The sequence below is a fragment of the Ailuropoda melanoleuca genome, chromosome 6, assembly GCF_002007445.2.
Source record: "Ailuropoda melanoleuca isolate Jingjing chromosome 6, ASM200744v2, whole genome shotgun sequence".
NCBI classification, from domain to species: Eukaryota; Metazoa; Chordata; class Mammalia; order Carnivora; family Ursidae; genus Ailuropoda; species Ailuropoda melanoleuca.
The window spans coordinates 76,470,979-76,489,861 of record NC_048223.1 but is presented as its reverse complement, the minus strand read 5'-3'; the positions used below and the strand labels follow the sequence as shown (position 1 = coordinate 76,489,861).

Here is an 18,883-nt window from a genome sequence, read left to right as displayed (position 1 = left end):
ATTGAGTTCCCTAAATCTATTCTCATTTTGTGTAATTCTTTATCTCTTTTGTTCAGCTTCATTGCTTTCCATTACTGTCTCCTAGGTGATTAATTGGTTTCTCTGCTTCTTCCAGCCTGCTGTTCATCACATCAAGCATGTTTCTAATCTAGTTTAATGCACTCTTCATGTCTGATTCCTTTTAAAAGATGTATTTATTTATTTATTTGAGGTGGGGGGGCAGCATGAGCAGGGGGAGGTGCAAAGAGAGAAGCAGAAGCAGACTCCTCACTAAGCAGGGAGCCTGATGCGGGGCTTGATCCCAGGATGCCGGGATCATGACTTGAGCTGAATGCAGATACTTAACCAACTGAGTCACCCAGGTGCCCCAGTCTGACTCCTTTTTAACTTTTTTTTTATCTCTGTGGTAAGGTTCTCAATGATGTCTTCCATTCTTTTCTCAAGCCCAGTGACTATCTTTATGATTGCTCCTTTAAATTCTCCATCAAGTATGTTACTTATATGTTTTGCTTAGATCTCTAGCTGCAGCCTTATCTTGTTCTTTCATTTGGGATAAATTCCTCTGTCTCCTCATTTTGTCTTAGTCTCTGCCTGCTTCTCTGTGTTACAAAAGCCAGTTACGTCTCTTGTTCCCTCTTCAACATAGCCTCTTCTCTCCCGTTTTTTGTTTTTTGTTTTTTATATTTTATTTATTTGAGAGAGAGTGAGCGAGAGAGTGAGGATGAGCAGGGGTAGGGGCAGAGGGAGAGGGAGAAGCAGACTCTCCTGCTGGGCAGGGAGCCCAACATGGGGCTCGATCCCAGGAGCCTGGGATTATGACCTGAGCCAAGGCAGACAGTTAACCAGCTGAGCCACACAGGCACACCTCACTGTTTTCTCCCTTTAGTTGTGGAGTTTGTTCTGTCAGTCTTTAGGTTGATTTCTGGGGTATTTATGATGATTTGATAGTTATCTAGTTGTATTCATGGAAGGAGGGGGCCTAGGGTCCTCCTACTCCACTGTCGTCTTCCTCTGAATCCATTCTTACTTCTTCAGCTTTATTTGCAATTGTACAAGGTCTCAGTCCTATAATAAATCTTTTATTCCACAATACTTTTGAGGTTCTGATTCCCCAGTTGAACCCTGACTGATACAAATACTATGTATGTATATATGAATGCTATTATTTGCATAAAAAGGGAAAAAAGTTATGCATTCATATTTCCTTACAAATGCATCAACAATATTTGTCAGGAAACATAAGAAACTAAGAACAGTGCTTGCTGGTACAGAAGGAACAAACGGTGGATGTGGAACAAGGAAAAGAAAACTTTTTCCCATACGTTCTTTGACTTTGGGAATTAAACCTTGTGACTGTACTGCCTATTCTAAACAAATACAAGAATTTAACGTGCAATCACATACCTTCTAACAGCAATGAAAAAAACATGAAACGATAATTCAAAGATCAATCTCACAGATGTCCAATTACTAAAGCTCCAGTAAACTCAAGAGAATTTGCTTTATTTTGTTAGATTTTCTTGTCAGGAAGAATATGGTTCCAAGGTATTGTCAGAGTGGAGAAAAACATCAACCTCAAACCACTGACCTGGAAAAATTTGCCCACATATTTGGAGATGAAATTATGAGAGAAGATAAATCTGCTAATGGCTTAACAACAACACTTTTGGATGATTTGTGCATGCTTCACTAAAAATGCAATTAGATATTTATTAATGTTTTTGCACATGTCATCAGTGCCAGGAAATCAAGGTACACAAAGGCAAGGAAATGTGTTAACATAATGGGGATTAAAAGTCTTTTCAGCTACTACAATGATTTGAGAAGGACTTTGGTTGAATCTCTGATAAAGTATGTGTTACTGTTTGTATTTGGTTTGTCTGTTCAACTGTTTCTCTCAAGTCATTTACATCATTCAGAGTGAAGCAAGGTTTCCAATATCCTCTGGATGGATAAATGGGGAAAAGGGTTTAGTGGTGCCAATCAAAATGATTCTCCTTAGCACAACAACTTTCAACAACCAGTGATTTAGATTATATGCTCTTCCTCCCTATATTAAGTGGAAGATAGTTAATTACTACTTCAACATGGACTGAGATAAAAGATCTTTTGTACTCCCTTTCCATACTCCTCCCTCCATTCTAGATTTAGGTTGTGTTTAAAATAATCTAATTGCTAAAACAGTTACTCTTCTCATCCTGCAGTGGGCAGATGGCAATCCAGCCATACACAGCTATCATAACCAAAAGAATGCAAGGATACTTACAGCTAGCCTTAGTGCTATGACCTGCCCCCTTGGTTTTTTCTGCCTCTTCCTTTCCAATTTTGGGGTTAGGTACAAGAGTTGTCAACACCTAAGTATCCATAATACTTATGGACTGTCAATCCCACATAAACTTTAAATGGGCCTTTATTAGATCCTCTATCAATAAGCCCTTTGTCCTCAGCGCATGATGGAAGTGTGTAAGGTTTGGGTTTACTGGTACGCAACATATAGCATTTTTAGTTCTAAAGTGCTATCCACTTGCCTTTGGAGACATGTCTTGAAAGAAGTTACCGAGGCCTAGAGGAGAACATAGGCAGCAACCTTTTCGACATCGGCTACAGTAACTTCTTTCAAGACACATCTCCAAAGGCAAGTGAAACAAAAGCAAAAATGAACTTTTGGGACTTCATCAAGATAAAATCTTCTGCACAGCAAAGGAAACAGTCAACAAAACTAAGAGGCAGCCCACAGAATGGGAGAAGATATTTGCAAATGACATTACAGATAAAGGGCTGATATCCAAGATCTATAAAGAACTTCTCAAACTCAAACACTCAAAAAACTAATAACCCAGTCAAAAAATGGGCAGAAGACACGAACAGACAATTCTCCAAAAAGACATACAAATGGCTAACAGGCACATGAAAAAATGCTCAACATCACTAGCCATCAGGGAAACACAAATCAAAACCACAATGAGATACCACCTTACACCAGTTAGAATGGCAAAAATTAACAAAACAGGAAACAACATATATTGGTGAGGATGTGGAGAAAGGGGAATCCTCTTACACTGTTGGTGGGAACGCAAGCTGGTGTAGCCCCTCTGGAAAACAGTACGAAGGTTCCTCAAGCTGTTAAGAATAGAGGTACCCTAGGACCCAGCAATTGCACTACTAGGTATTTACCCCAAAGATACAGATGTAGTGAAAAGAAGGGGCACATGCACCCCAATGTTCATAGCAGCAATGTCCACAATAGCCAAACTGTGGAAGGAGCCGAGATGCCCTTCAATAGACGAATGGATAAAGAAGATGTGGTCCATATACACAATGGAATATTACTCAGCCATCAGAAAGGATGAATACCCACCATTTGCAACAACATGCATGGAACTGGAGGGGATTATGCAAAGTGAAATAAGTCAAGCAGAGAAAGACAATTATCATATGGTTTCACTTACATGTGGAACATAAGGAATAGCATGGAGGACATAAGGAGAAGGAAGGGGAAAATGAAGGGTGGGAGACAAACCATGAGAGACTATGGACTCCGGGAAACACACTGAAGGTGTCAGATGGGAGGGGGGTGAGGGGATGGGTTAGCCCGGTGATGGGTATTAAGGAGGGCATGTATTGCATGGAGTACTGGGTGTTATACGCAAACAATGAATCATGGAACACTACATCAAAAACTAATGATGTACTGTATGGTGACTAACATAACATAATTTAAAAAAATAATAAAGTGCTATCCGTCAAGAGGGAAATGAAAGGGATGCCTGGGTGGCTCCTGTCAGTTAAGCATCTGGCTTTGGCTCACGCCATAATCCCAGGGTCCTGGGATCGAGTCCTACATTGGGCTCTTTGCTCAGCAGGAAGCCTGCTTCTCCCTCTGCCTGCTGCTTCCCTGCTTGTGTGCACGCACTCTATCTCTCTCTGACAAATAAATAAAGTCTTAAAAGGAAAATAAGAGAGAAGTGAAAGTTAAAGGAGGGGGGTGAGTAGAAAAAATTGTTTCAAAACTTAAAAAAAACTGTCTTGTAAAAGTTCTCCTTCATTAACCTCTTTATTAGATTTGTTCCATCTGCTCCATGTATACACAAAATCCTAGTGTTCCTCCTCATCATCTGATACCTGAGCTCTAGTACCTTCAATTTCTTTTCTGTTTAGCCTTTTTACTAAAAAGAGTCCCAATGTGGGGAAGAGGAATATGCCTACTCATCTGGATGATTGCCAACCTTCTCAAATACAGAAATTCAGACTGTTCTCTTGATGCAGCTGAAAAAGAGTGGTGACTTGGATGCCAGCAATATCTTCCCCACACAGGGAGATGAATATAATATGGTGGAAATAAAATTAAAACCTATTTTATATATTATCAAAAGAAAATGATTTTCTTTACTATGTTTTTAAAGATCTTTAAAAAAATTTTTAATTCTAATATAGTTAACATACAGTGTTATATTAGTTTCAGGTGTACAATATAGTGATTCAGCACCTGGCGCTCATCACAACAAGCGCACTCACTCCTTAATCCCCATGACCTGTTTCACTGATCCCCCCACGCCCCCTTACCTCTGGTAACCGTCAGTTTGTTCTCTTTAGTTAAGAGTCTGTTTCTTGATTTGTCTTTTTCCTTTGTTCATTTTTTTTTTCTTAAATTCATATAAGTGAAATTATATGGTATTTGTCTTATAGGATAATACTCTCTAGCTCCATCCATGTCATTGCAAAAGGCAAGACTTCATTCTCTTCAATGGCTGAATAATATTCCATCGTATACATATATACACCATATCTTCTTTACCCATTCATCTACTGGTGGACACTGGGGCTGTTTCCATAATATGGCTATTGTAAATCATGCTGCTATAAACATAGGGGTACGTGTATCCCTCTAAATTTGTGTTTTTGTATTTTTTGGGTAAATACCCAGTAGTGCAATTACTGGATCATAGAGTACTTCCATTTTTAACTATTTAACTATTGTAATTATTTTTAACTGGCTGTACCAGTCTCCTTTTTCTCTACATCCTCACCAATACTTGTCTCCTGTGTTTTTGATTTTTACTATGTTTTAAAAGTTTGGGAAAAAGTGTTTATGGACTTGAAACAGTATTATTCAAGCTTTTGTGAGAAATGGTATCTAATGGCATAATCCCTCATTGTCTAATAACAGAGGTAAGAGAGCTATGATGTACGAAAATATTTTAAATACTGAAAAGATACTTTGGGGTGCCTGGGTGGCTCAGTTGGTTGAGTGACAGACTCTTGGCTTCAGCTCAGGTCATGATCTCATGGGTCTTGAGATCGAGCCCTGTGTAGGGCTCTAAGCTCAGCAGGGAGTGTGCTTGAGACTCTCCCCTGGCCTTCCCCTGACTTGCGTGCTTGCTTTCTCTCTCTCTCTCTCTTTCATTAATAAATAAATCCTTTTATTTTATTTATTTTTAAAGGTTTTATTTATTTGTTTGACAGAGAGACACAGCCAGCGAGAGAGGGAACACAAGCAGGGGGAGCGGGAGAGGAAGAAGTAGGTCCTTGATCTGCTCTGGGATCATGCCCTGAGGCGAAGGCAGACGCTTAAAGACTGAGCCTCCCAGGAGACCCTAAATAAATCTTTTTTAAAAAGATATTTTAAAATTCTACACCCGTGCTATTGAGCTTACCAAATTTCACATTTCAATTTACAATTATTCCATGAATTATAGACCCTTGCAAACTTAATATTCTTTTTTTTAAAAAAAGATTTTATTTTTAGGTAATCTCTACACCCAACATGGGGCTCAAACTCATAACCCCAAGATCAACAGTTGCATGCTCTACCAAATGAGCCAGCCAGGTGCCCCACAAACTTCATATTCTAACTGACTTCTAGGGAAGCTGAGTAGTATTCCACAGTTCTGAGATGTAGATAAAGCAAGGAGCTGTTAGAATGATGAACTGATTACCAGAAATTCATATATAATATCTCCCCCTTTCAGTTTCTACTTTCACTTTCCCTTATTCAACTTGGGAAATAACCCTATTTAAAAACCTAAAACATTCATTTCTGCTTTAAAAACACAGTAATAGACATGATGGTTAGAATCAGTCATTGATTAAAAGCCTCTAGTTTTTGACAACATAATATAGGGAAGCTTACTGTCCTGCTTATTATACTTTATGTAAAGATATATTAGTGAACCTTTTAAATTATACTAATAGAAAATCTAAATAGAATGAACTCTCTAGGTAATTTACATACACACACAAAATACTCCTAAGCAGAATGCCTTCAAGGTCTACCCAGTTTGTCACAAATGGCAGGTTTCTGTCTTTTTCACAGATGAATAATATTCCATTATATATATGCACCACATCTCCTTTATCCATTCATCTGCAAACAGACAATTAGGTTGTTTTCATATCTTCACTACTGTGAATAATGCTTCACTGAATACAGGAGTGCAGGTATCTCTTTGAAATTCTGATTTCATTTCTACTGGTTATATATCCAAAAGTGGGATTACTGGATTATATGGTATTATGGTATGGTCAGTCAAAGGGTGCCAAACTTCCAACTGTAAGATGAGTAAGTTCTGGGGATCTACTGTATAGCATGGTGACTATAGTTAATAATATAGTATTGTATACTTGAAATTTGCTAAGAGAGTAGACCTTAAGTGTTGTCACCACACACACACACACACACACACAGGTAATTATGTGAGGTGATGGAGGTGTTAATTAATCCTACTGTGGTAATCATTTTGTAATATTAAAGTGTATCAAATCATCACACTGTATACCTTAAATTTACAATGCTTTATATCAATTATATGTCAATAAAGCTGGAAAAGAAAGAGCAAATTTAAAGAACAATAACAATAACAAAAAAAAAACTGAATAAACTAAGGCCTGTACTTCTGTTATTTTAAAGAGAGTCCAAAAATCAGGGAATAAAGAAAAACGTATTAGCATAGCTGGTATGTAACTAACAATCCCTGGTCTAGATGTTCAGTTATTCCAAAGTAATAAAGTCTGGTTCAGTAATATCTTACTATTTAAAGGATACTTGTCCATTCTTGCTGTATTTACTATACTTTTTCTAAGTTTCAACGAGCTTGCACACGGAAGAGAATCTGGCTTCTGAACAATTAAAATGCTACCACCATAACTCACTTATTTCACTCAACACAGAATGACCACCTGAGTCAATGGAGGACACAAAAATCACAATGCTTTCTGTCTGAGCATTAACAAAGAAAAGGAGTAAGAAGAGTTCAGAGAATAGACTAGTCACTTCTGGTTGCCTAGGAGTCAGAACAAGAAAGAATATAAAGAATAGGATCATTAAAGCCTTCATGGAAGAGCCGACCTTGACAATTTTGACATGAGGAATAGGAGGTTAGGAAGGAAAAAAGCACCTTAGAAAAAGGTGAGCAAACACTGAGATGGCAAAGAATGGCACAGTTCAGAAAAGAGCAAAGGAAGAAACGGCGGAGGAAGAGTAGACAACATGTAAGAGAGAAAGAGGAAAACTTAAAGTAGATGTGGACCAGATTTTGGAGGCGTTCAATGTTTAGGCTTTCACTGAGAATATTTTCTACCTTAGACACAATTCTCAAATGCAGAATTGAAAAGAAGGGATGCCCTAGGAGGGTGGTGATAATGGAAGGGGCATTAACAACAGCAGTTAAGTGACAATAAAGATCAAGGGCAGAGAGAGGAAAGTGACAAAAAAGACCCATATCAAAGTCTATTTTAAAGAGCTATCTAGCATCAGTACTGTGCAGAGCCATATTGGAGTCTGGGATAAAAAGAAAAATCAGTAATACCGACTGCCTTCATTTAAATTTTTGATATTTTGTGCATCATGGGTTTTGGCATTAACTTTAAAATAGCTCATTAAAATATTATTTATCTTGATTACTAAGTGTTTTGGGGACACTCTCTTAAAATTTGCACCTGAAGGGGCATCTGGGTTGCTCAGTTTAGCATCTGCCTTTGCCGTAGGTCATGATCCCAGGGTCCTGGGATTGAGCCCCACATCAGGCTCTCCGCTCAGTGGGGAGCCTGCTTCTCCCTCTCCCTCTGCCTACTTGTGCTCTGTCAAATAAATACATAAAATCTTAAAAAAAAAATTTGCACCTGAGGCAAATACCACACTTTTTATATAAAAACATAGACACATCAGAAGTTCCTAAGGACTATTACACTAATTGACTTTCACACTACTGACCTTGAGCCATCAAAAAACCCCAAACAAACCATAAAAGGATTAATTTCTGTAACAAATGTTTAAGAGGACAGAGAAGTCCACACTTTATTTTAAAAAGATTCCCCTTGCCATGTTATTAAAATGATGTGACTTTTAGCTTGTATGGAGGGAAGGAGCTTAATTTACATAGAACATTCATTTATGTGAACGAGTGACAATATCCAATAATAAAGCATTCTGGTGTCTAGGTAGAATCTAAATGTCAGTCACAGTACTACCCACGTACTCAAGCATGAGGTACTCAATGAGCTGTTCAACTGAAAGAGTTTATCTGGACATAAGACTTCCAGTTTCTTTGAATATTATCTGATTTTCAAGGTTATCCAGGGAAAAACAAAGTTCTTTCCAAAAGCCCCTCCATATTTCTCTGACCTTATCAAGATTACTTTTTACCTCTCTTTGGTGGTCGTACATGATACGTTAAGTCATTAATGACCAGCTTAAAGTCGTCAAGGAGTAGGAGGTCTATCCCCGTTGAGGCAGCAACTCGAACTCCATCTGTGAAAAATTTAAATGTAAAAATTAAACTTGTCATATGTCCATAATTATTTGAGAATGATCAGGAAAAGGCAATCCTCAAAATTGATTTTAAAAATTGTACCTTCTCTTTTAAATTCCAGTTCACTTTTGCCTCATCCCCAAGTCCTATGCTAAACAAAGCTTTTATTATCTGAGCTTTTTGCTTTCATGACCTCAAGTCCATGAAGATTTAACAATACTTTTCTCACAGAACTTTATGAACAAGTAAAATAATTACATAGATCTATAGGTGTTACTTGGAAATCTAGGGTTGTTGAGAGAACTGCATGGATGTCATATATCTATCTATGATGGAAGCTGGTTGAGTAAAAAACACAATGCTTTCTGATGTATGGTACTTCTCAGTATAATTACTGGTTAGTTGCCAGTAATTTGGTAGGGACAGATTTTAGGGTCAGCAAAGTACACCATACTGGTCTACTAATTATATTACTAGATAAGATGAAAATTAAGTATATTTAAACTACTTAAAGCATAGAAATGTGGCAAATTGTTAACTAGTAAATCCAAGGGTAAATAGGTATTTCCTACGTTTTATGTTTTCTGTAGTTTAAGATTTTTCAAAGAATGGGAAAAAATATAAGGTACTTACATAAATAAATAGGAAAGATGTCATATCAAATGGGAATTTTTGGTGCCTTATTTTACATTCTTTTCCAATCACGTCTTTATTTTGTAAACTTTCATGTGAAAGACAGAAGATCTAAAAAAGAAGTCTTAACATTTCCTATCTCCAGAGATGAGGGCCAACTGTTAGAAAAATTTATTTTATGGCTAAGCTAATAATAACAGTTTCGATAAAATAAAATGTGACTGATCGCTCATCTTTGCCCATGGCATTATATATGAGGTGCTTCTGAATGAGCCTTTTGTGTACATACAGTCCTAAAATTCAACAATTATATTCTGAGAACTGAGAGAGAAGTCATTGGTTCTCCTGACATTTACTAAGCAAAAAAAAAAATGTGTTTTAAAGTTAAGAGTGTGGGATTCTTTTGCAGTGGTGTGTGTGTACGTGTGGAAGTGGTCTGGGGTGAGATGAGGGTTGGGTGGGAATTAATAATGAATGTGACTGTACCTGGTGAATAGATTGCAACTCTGTCAATTCCCCGATCCTCTTCTTGCAGTTGTCGTAAAAACACACCAACCGAGTCTGAGATTGGTTTGAGTGTGAACTGGCAGCGTTCACGCCGGGATGGTAGCCTCACAGATATCACAGGTAACCCATTTTGATACACCACTGTCACATCTGAATGAAAAAGACCCACAATCATATGATAATTAGATTTCGTTGTAAGTTAAAGCTACATTATTACTATTCTTACATAGGGCCTACTATTATCAATGTGGTTTCAAATATTTTCAAAGGTTTAAGAATATGCCCTTTAGCTTTAGTTGAAGGTTATTCTGGGAACTGGCTTATGGAAGATCAATCATATAGATCACACAATTCACTTTTCAGAAAGAAAAAAAAACCCAATATGCAAAGGATTATCTTCTAAGTAGGTCAGGAAAAGACTTCCCCAGAAATTTGAGGAAACAATTTTGGTATTGGTGAATATAAACCCTAGTTCTATTGAGGAAGATTTTTAAATAGCCAGAGATTGCTGGGCTAGGCTCCATAACCTGTAGGAGGTGGCTCCTAGGAGCCACAGCTTTCAAGAATCCCTGGGGAATAACATGTGAAACGACATTAAAAAATGAGACCCTTGGGGCGCCTGGGTGGCACAGCGGTTAAGCGTCTGCCTTCGGCTCAGGGCGTGATCCCGGCATTATGGGATCGAGCCCCACATCAGGCTCTTCTGCTATGAGCCTGCTTCTTCCTCTCCTACTCCCCCTGCTTGTGTTTCCTCTCCTGCTGGCTGTCTCTATCTCTGTTGAATAAATAAATAAAATCTTTAAAAAAAAATGAGACCCTTATTCAAGGGCAGTCAATTCATATTTATGGCATAATTATTATTTCCAAGGTGCTTTATAAATAAGTATTCTCTTATACAATATGAATATATTATTATATAATCAAAACACTTCTTTTTATGTTCTCTTGAACATCATCCTGAGGTCATCTAGAAGCCAAAACTCAACTATTTGGGATTTTCTAATAAAAGTTATTAAAGGAAACATTATCATAAGCTATAAAACTAAAAAGATGTTCAACATGACAGCACAGAATTCCTATTTCCTTATCTTCTTCCTCAATAGTCTTGATTTACAAAGCCTTAGTCCCTAAAACAAATGTCAGAATAAAATAACTCTTTTGAAATAATTTTCATGTGAATTTTTTAAATAAATAAATACATACATAAACAAATTTTGAAGCAGAATTTTTTACATGAGCAACCAAGCATTTAACGATGATAAGTTAGCACTAGCCTGTAAAGGAAAACAGGTTTTAGAGGCAAATCTGGGATGGAATCCTGGCTTTATAACTTTGGGCATAGTATATAACTTCTCTGAGCCTCACTCTTTTGTTATATAAAATCAATTTAATCCTTAACTGACAGAGTTGTCTTGAGGAATAAATAAACCATTTAAAACAGTTAACACACGAGGGGGCACCTGGGTGGCTCAGTCATGATCCCAGGGTCCTGGGATTGAGTCTTATGTTAGGCTCCCTGCTCAGCAGGGAGTCCTTCTCCCTCTGCCCCTGCTCCCACTTGAGCTCTCTCTCTGGATCGCTCTCTCACTCTCAAATAAATAAATAAATAAAATTAAAAAAAAAACCACAACACTGCTTGATACATACATGATAATGTTTATTAACTTTTTAAGAATCAAAGGATACGTTCTATAATGTTTCTAAGTATTCATACCCTTGGAAAATGAAGTGTTGTGAGGAAACATATAGATTAACATTCTCGAGATTCCAAATGCCTCACACTTTGCAGTGTTGTAATTATTTACATCTTATTTCCTTGTTTACTCTAGTAATTTATAAGGCCTACAATGTATATGATAGCCTCACACTACATTTTTTTTTTAAGATTTTATTTATTTGTTTGAGACAGAGAGAGAGAGAGCATGAGTGGGGGGAGGGGCAGAAGGAGAGGGAGAAGCAGACTCCCCACTGAGTAGGGAGCCCAACTCAGGGCTTAATCCCAGGACCCATGATCCCAGGGATCATGACCTGAGCCAAAGGCAGACACTTAACCGACTGAGCCACCCAGGCGCCCCTCACACTACATTCTTTCAGTAAATTTTAAAAGTAACCCTGATGCATAGTTTGTAAATAACACAAAATACTTTTAAGTGGACATTTGATGAGTTTTGACACAATAATGAAGATAAAAACATTTCCATTACTCCCCCAAATTCCCCTGTTCCCCATTCCAGTTAATCCCTAGGCAACCACTGATTCGATTTTTGTCACTACAGATTATATTTAGCTTTTCTGGAGTTTTTATATTACTGGAATCATACAGACTCCTTTGTATCTGACTTCTCTCAACATAATGATTTTGAGATTAACCCATGTTGCTGCATGCATTAGTTCATTTTTATTGCTGAGTAATATTTCACTGTATGAATATACACAATTCATTCATTTTCCTGCCGAATGACATTTGGACTCTTTCCAGTCTTTGGCAACTACGAGAAAAGTTTTATGATTACCCACTTTCAAGGCCTTGTGTAGACATACGTTTTTGTGCTATACTTTTTCTCATCTTTTTACTTTTAACCTATCCATGTCTATATTTAAAGTGGATTTTCTGAAGACAGCATATAGTTGGGTCTTGCTATTTTATCCAATCTGACAATCTCAGTCTTGCTTTTCTTAAAGATTTATTTATTTTAGAGAGAGGTGGAGAGAGAGAGAGTGCATAAATGGGGTGGGAGAGGCAGAAGGAGAGGAACAGAATCTTAAGCAGACTCCCTGCTGAGCATGGAGCCCTACTCAGGGCTCAATCTCAGGACCCTGGAATCATGACCTGGGCTGAAATCAAGAGTCGGACACTAAACCAACGGAGCCACCCAGGCACCCTCCAATCTCAGCCTAATTAAAGTGTATATGTTATTACATTTAATAAATTATAAATATGGTTGTGTAATCTACTTGTGTATAAATCTTGCTACTTAATTGACCCACCTCTTCTTTCTTCTACTTTTCCTCTATTCTTGCCCTCTTTTAGATGAACTGTTTTTACGGTTACATTGGCTCATTAACTATACCTTTTCATGTTTTTAGGTGTTTCCCTACAGTAGGTGTTGGCAAACTTTTTCTGTAAAGGGATAGATATTGAATATTTTAGATTTTGTGGGCCATAATCTCTGTTGAACTACAGAGTGCATTCTGGGGCAGAAGCAGCTACTGGTAATATGTAAACAAATGGGCATGGCTGTGTTCCAATAAACTTTATTTACAAAAATAAGCAGTGGCCTGGATTTGACCTATTGGGTTTGCTGAACCTTGCTCAAGGCTTATAATTTATATCTTTAACCTGTAATATTACAGTTGATTTTCATATAATTTACCACTTTAGGTATAGTGTAGATATCTTAGACCAACACACTTCCATTCCCCTTGCTTTGTACTATTGTTCTCATACATTTTATTTCTACGTGTTACAAACCACACAATACGTTATTTTTACTTTGACAACTAATTACATTTTAAACAAATTTTAAAATGAGGAAAAATATCTTTTATATTTACACAGTTACCCTCTAGTGTTCCTCATTCATTTAATATAGATCTAAATTTCTATTTAATATCATATTTTCCTTTTGCTTGAACATTTGCTTAATTTGCTTAAACATTTTTTGTTGGGCAAATGTGTTGATGATAAATTCTCCCCAATTTTGATAAGTCTGAAGTTTATTTCACCTTCATTTTTGAACATTTTGCTGTGTTAAACATTTAGGTGGACATTTTTTTTTTCTTTTTAGCACTCTAAAGAACTTTTATCTTCTGATTTGCATAGCATATGATAAGTTCATGTATATTCTTCTTTATTCCTCTGTACATATGTCTTTTTTCCTATGGCTGCTTTTAATATTTTTTCTTTATCACTGGTTTTCAACAATTTGATTATAATGTTCCTTTCTATGGTTTCCTAAGTATTTTACTTGGGGGTTATTAAATTTCTTAGATCTGTGAGCTCACAGTTTTCATCATATTTGAAAAATTTTGGCCATTACTCAAATATTTTTTCTAGCTCTTACCCCCTCTCCTTCTGGGATTCCAATCATACTTATATTAGACTATGTAGTGTTATCTCACCGGGCACTGAGGCTCTCTTCATATATGTCAGGGTTTTTTCCCTCTCAGATTCATTTTGGATAGTTTTAACTGCTATACACTTCAATGTCACTGATTATTTTCTTCTGCATTGTCTAAATCTGTTGTTAATTCCATCTATAACTGCTTTTCATCTCAGATATTATTTGTTTCATCTCTAGAAGTTACATGTTTATTTTTATATCCTCTATTTTTTATATGCTTGTTTTCCTTTTCCCCCCTGAATATAAAGATCACATTTATAATAACTATTTTATTTTATTTCATTTTTTTTAAAGATTTTATTTATTTACTTGACAGAGATAGAGACAGCCAGGGAGAGAGGGAACACAAGCAGGGGGAGTGGGAGCGGAAGAAGCAGGCTCACAGCACAGGGGCCCGATGTGGGGCTCGATCCCATAACGCCGGGATCACACCCTGAGCCGAAGGCAGACGCTTAACCGCTGTGCCACCCAGGTGCCCCTATAATAACTATTTAAAACCCTTGTCTGTTAATTCCATCATCTCTGTCATTTCTAGATCTGTTTCTATTGACTAATTTTTCTTCTGGTTTTTCCTCCTGCTTCTGCATATGCCTAGTAATTTTTGATTTGAGGTTAGACATTGTGACTTTTACATTGTTCAGTGCTGGATCTTGTTGTACAGTTATTTGCATATTATTTTGATCCTTTCAAGTCCTTTAGAAAGTTTCTTAGGACAGATCTAGAGATTCCTTTATTATAGGGCCAAATTTGGCTCCACTTCTAAGATTCAAAGAACACTGAATGTTCATATATTCAGTGATGTCTCTTCCTTGACAGGAGGGAAGTCGATTCCTGGTCCTGTATGAGCACTAAGAATTATCCATTTTACAATTTCTGGTAATTGTTATTACAAGTTATTCTAGCCTGGTCTTGTGGTTTAGAATTTAGCCAAAGACTTAGGCTATGAGCTGAGGCAAGATAGGGTCGATCCCATTTGTTTTTCTTCTCTCAGACATCACAGTCTTGTCCCCATTGTCCAATGTCTAAAAATAATTGTTTTACGTATTTTATCTGGTGTTCTAGTTGTTGACAGCAGGGCAGCAATTCCCACAGCAGTTAATCCTCTGTGGATACATGATTTGAATGTTTATATAAAAATTAAAAAGAAGACAGAAAGAAATCTCTATTTCCTTAATTTTTCCAAAAGGGTAGTCTATATTTCCTAAGGAAGAAGAGGCCAAAGATAATATTATGAACTTAATATACAGTAAGTACTATCTAGATAGTCTAAAGATATTTGAAAAATTTGTCATTTTCTTTTTCATTTCTCAAAGAATCCTTAGTGGGATGCTGGGCTGGCTTGTTCAGTTAAATGTCTGCCTTTGGCTCAGGTTATGATCCTGGGGTCCTGGGACTGAGTCCCTTGCTCAGGAGGGAGCCTGATTCTCCCTCTGCCTGCCACTCCCCCTGCTTGTGCTCTCTCTCTGACAAATAAAAAAAAATTTTTTTTAAATATAAGAATCCTTACAATCCAGTGTTTCCTTAGTCAGACACATTAACATGAATATCCCTACTTTTTCTATAGGCAGTAATGATGATGGCATCATAAAATTAGGTGACTAATCTATTTATTTCTGTGCTCCCATTATCTTCTTTCTATATGTGAAAAAATATTCAGCCACATATTTCAAGAAGCAGAGAGAGGTGAATTTAAATAAAAGATGGGGAGTCTTAAAACATAAAAGCATGAAAGGTTTCACTAAAGCATCAGTTTCACAGGCTAAGTGCTTAGGGGTTACTATTTTAAAATAACTGAGATAAAGTCAACAGAGAAAATTAAGGTCTTTCTCAGCCACTTTTTACACTAAAGATCATGAAGCCTTTCAAAGGAGTGAAATATGAAAGCTTTGAGAAACAGTGCATAGAATAACACACTTCAGGACTGACAAACCTTCATTATAATACTGCTTTTGAAATAAATCCCCAAGTCTCCTCCTTTCCCACACACTAGATTGTAATGTAAATGTAAGATTTCTTGGTTTGCAACCAAAACCATTACCCAAGTTCCTCAAGTTTAACAATATGTAAAATAGCTGCTGGTTGTAGCAAAGTCACAATGGGTATTTACAAGCTACTGACAGTTATCAGCTCCTATTCTCTAGAGACAAATATTATTTTTAAGTGTAAATTGTAGTTCTTTGGTTGGGTTTATTTTTAATGTTTTGCTTTGATTTCCATTTCAATAAAATAAGAAATAATCTAAGTATGTTCTACAGCAGTGTGCTTCAAAGAAACCCAGAAATTATGGGTCAACCAATATGAATATTGAGAAGGAGAACATGACAGTGGATCTAGGCATAAAAACAAAAAGGTAAGGGATATTCCAGACTAAGAAGAGAAGTGAAAGTACAATAGACATTTGGGGATGAAGAAGGAATACATTAAAAACAAAATGTCTTTGGGGCACCAGGTATAGAAAAAGCTGTAGAAATGCTTGTTTTTTAGCCAATTGTTAAGTGGGAAAGTTAAGTGCATTTAGGAAATTTATTTGGTGTTCAAAATAATGGGTAAAATCTCCTCCAGATTAGATCATCTCATGTATGAACATAACTGTATACATCTTAAGGACTTAGGAAAGGGAACTGGTGCAATAAGGAAGCACATATAGGGTGTTTATTGCAAAGCTACTTAGAGCTGAACCACTGGATGATTCCAGTGGCTTAAGATCTTGTGTTTCTTTTCCTTCCCCTTTCTGTAATACTATGCATCAAAAATGCAAACTATAAGCAGAGACTTTTAGTGTTGGAAGAGATAGAGAAATCATAGAGACTATGTCTTTCTTTTGCAGCTAAGAATAATAAAGTCCGGCATGTTAAATGATATTCCTAAGGTGGCAAGAGTTCAACCCAATGCAAAGTGGCTTTGGATCTCATCAACTGACTAAAAAGTCATTTTTTCCCAGGTCAGATATGATTTAGGTTGCTAAATTCAGTGGGAATTTTAGCCCTTAACTTGCTTGTTTTAGCAACATCTAATGATGTCAACCTACTCAACACTTTAGAAAAAGTTTTCCTTTGGCTTCTGTGATTCCACACTCTCCTGGTTGTTTTGTACCTTTCTGTCTACACTTTCTCATTTTCTTCATAGGTTCTTCTTCCTATAGTCATCCTTTTGAAAGTTTCTAAGTGCTTTGTCCTTGGCCTCTGTGCTTCTCAATCCACACACTCTAGGTAATCTCACATCCTTCCATACTGTCAGGTACCATCTAAATGCTGATGATGTCCTAAACCTATATTCGACTATCTGCTGAGTTTCCTATACACATACCTCAAACTCAAAAAATCCTAAAATTGATTAATCTTCCCTGAACCACTCATCTCTGAGATTTCTCATTTTGGTCAATAACACCACCATTATTTAACTACTGCCCGATCCCAAAAACTTATCCCTGACTACTCTTAGAACCAGAACATGACATTCCTCACATCTAATCAGTAACCATGTCGTTTCATTATGTTTTCTAAACATCTCTAATCCTTTCAATTCTCTCTACTACTACCATCTTCTTAGTCCAGGCCACTACCACAGTTCTTCTATCAGCTACATTATAATTGGACTCCTTACTTTATTCCAGCCTTGCTCCTGTTCAAAACATTATCCACACTTAGAGTAATCTTTATTTTTCCAAAGGAAACCACTATCCTGAAGTTGGTATTTGGTGTTTAGCATTCCCATCCATGATATACATATAAGCAGGCAGGCAGACACACACACAGAGACACACACACAGCTCAATATACCATATATAGTATATAGAAGCCAGCCTTTAAGATGACTCTCTATGATCCTTGCCTCTACGTATTCACATCCTTCTGTGGTCCCATCCCACATCAAATCAGGGCTGGTCTGTAAAAATCAGTAGAATACAGCAGATGTGATGGTGTGTAACTTCCCAGGCTATGCCATGAAAGACTGTAGCTTCTGTCTTGCTCTCCTGGATCACTTGCTCTGAGGGAGCCCAGTAGCCACAAAGACAATCCTGCAGCCCTTTGGAGAAGCCAACATTAAGAGGAAGTGGAGTCTCCTATCAAGAGCCAGTACCAACTTCTTAGCCATGCTGTGAGCCATCTTAGAATTAAATCCTCCAGCCCCAGTCAAACCTTTAGATGACTGCAACCCTAGCTGACATGGGATTGCAACCCCATGAGATTCTGAATTGCCCAGCTAAATTGCTTCTGAATTCCAAATCCATAAAAACATGAGATAATAAAGGATTATTATTGTTTTAAGCCACTAAGTATGTCCATAATTTGCTATATGATATTAAATAACTAAATATGGCATTTTTTTTGTATATACTTAGATGTTACATAAATGGTGGTACTATATTCAATCTTCTACAACTTGCCTTTTATGCTCAATAATGCTTTGAGATTTATTCAAATTGAATCACATTTCTGGATCATTCATTTAAAGTCCTATGTAAAATTTCACTGTATGAATACATCACAATTTATTCATCCCTTGAAAAAGCAGATTTTTTTTTGTTCTTTATTACAAATAAAAAGAAGGCTAAAAGAGTTAGCAGCACTCCTTGTTTTTAGTTTCCAATATAAATTTGGCCAAATTTTCTTTTCCTTTTTGAGCTCTTTATTTCACGTTTCACTCCTTATGCCATCTGGAATTTACTTTCGTGAGGTAAGAAGTCAATTTTAACAGCAGTATTTATTGAATAGTCTGCCTTTTCTCCTGATTTACAATGCTAATTCTATCACACATTAAATTTCCATATATGCAATGTTTCTCTAACCTGACCCTACAATCTTTCCTGAACCAGCATTTCACTGTTTTGATTATTATGGTTTTAAAAATACATCTTTTTTTTTTTTTTTT

At 36.8% G+C, this 18,883-nt stretch overlaps 1 protein-coding gene across 2 annotated transcripts in view; it reads right to left on the bottom strand.

Moving 5' to 3' along the window:
- The window catches only part of MCU (mitochondrial calcium uniporter), a 193,336-nt gene that overhangs the window by 13,446 nt on the left and 161,007 nt on the right, over nt 1–18,883 (bottom strand). For both annotated transcript variants that reach the window (XM_034662667.1, XM_034662668.1), the window contains exons 3-4: nt 9,867–10,037; nt 8,642–8,746 (exon numbers count right to left, since the gene is read on the bottom strand). In XM_034662667.1, the coding sequence (XP_034518558.1) occupies nt 8,642–8,746; nt 9,867–10,037 (276 nt within the window). The remainder of the gene's footprint in view (nt 1–8,641; nt 8,747–9,866; nt 10,038–18,883) is intronic.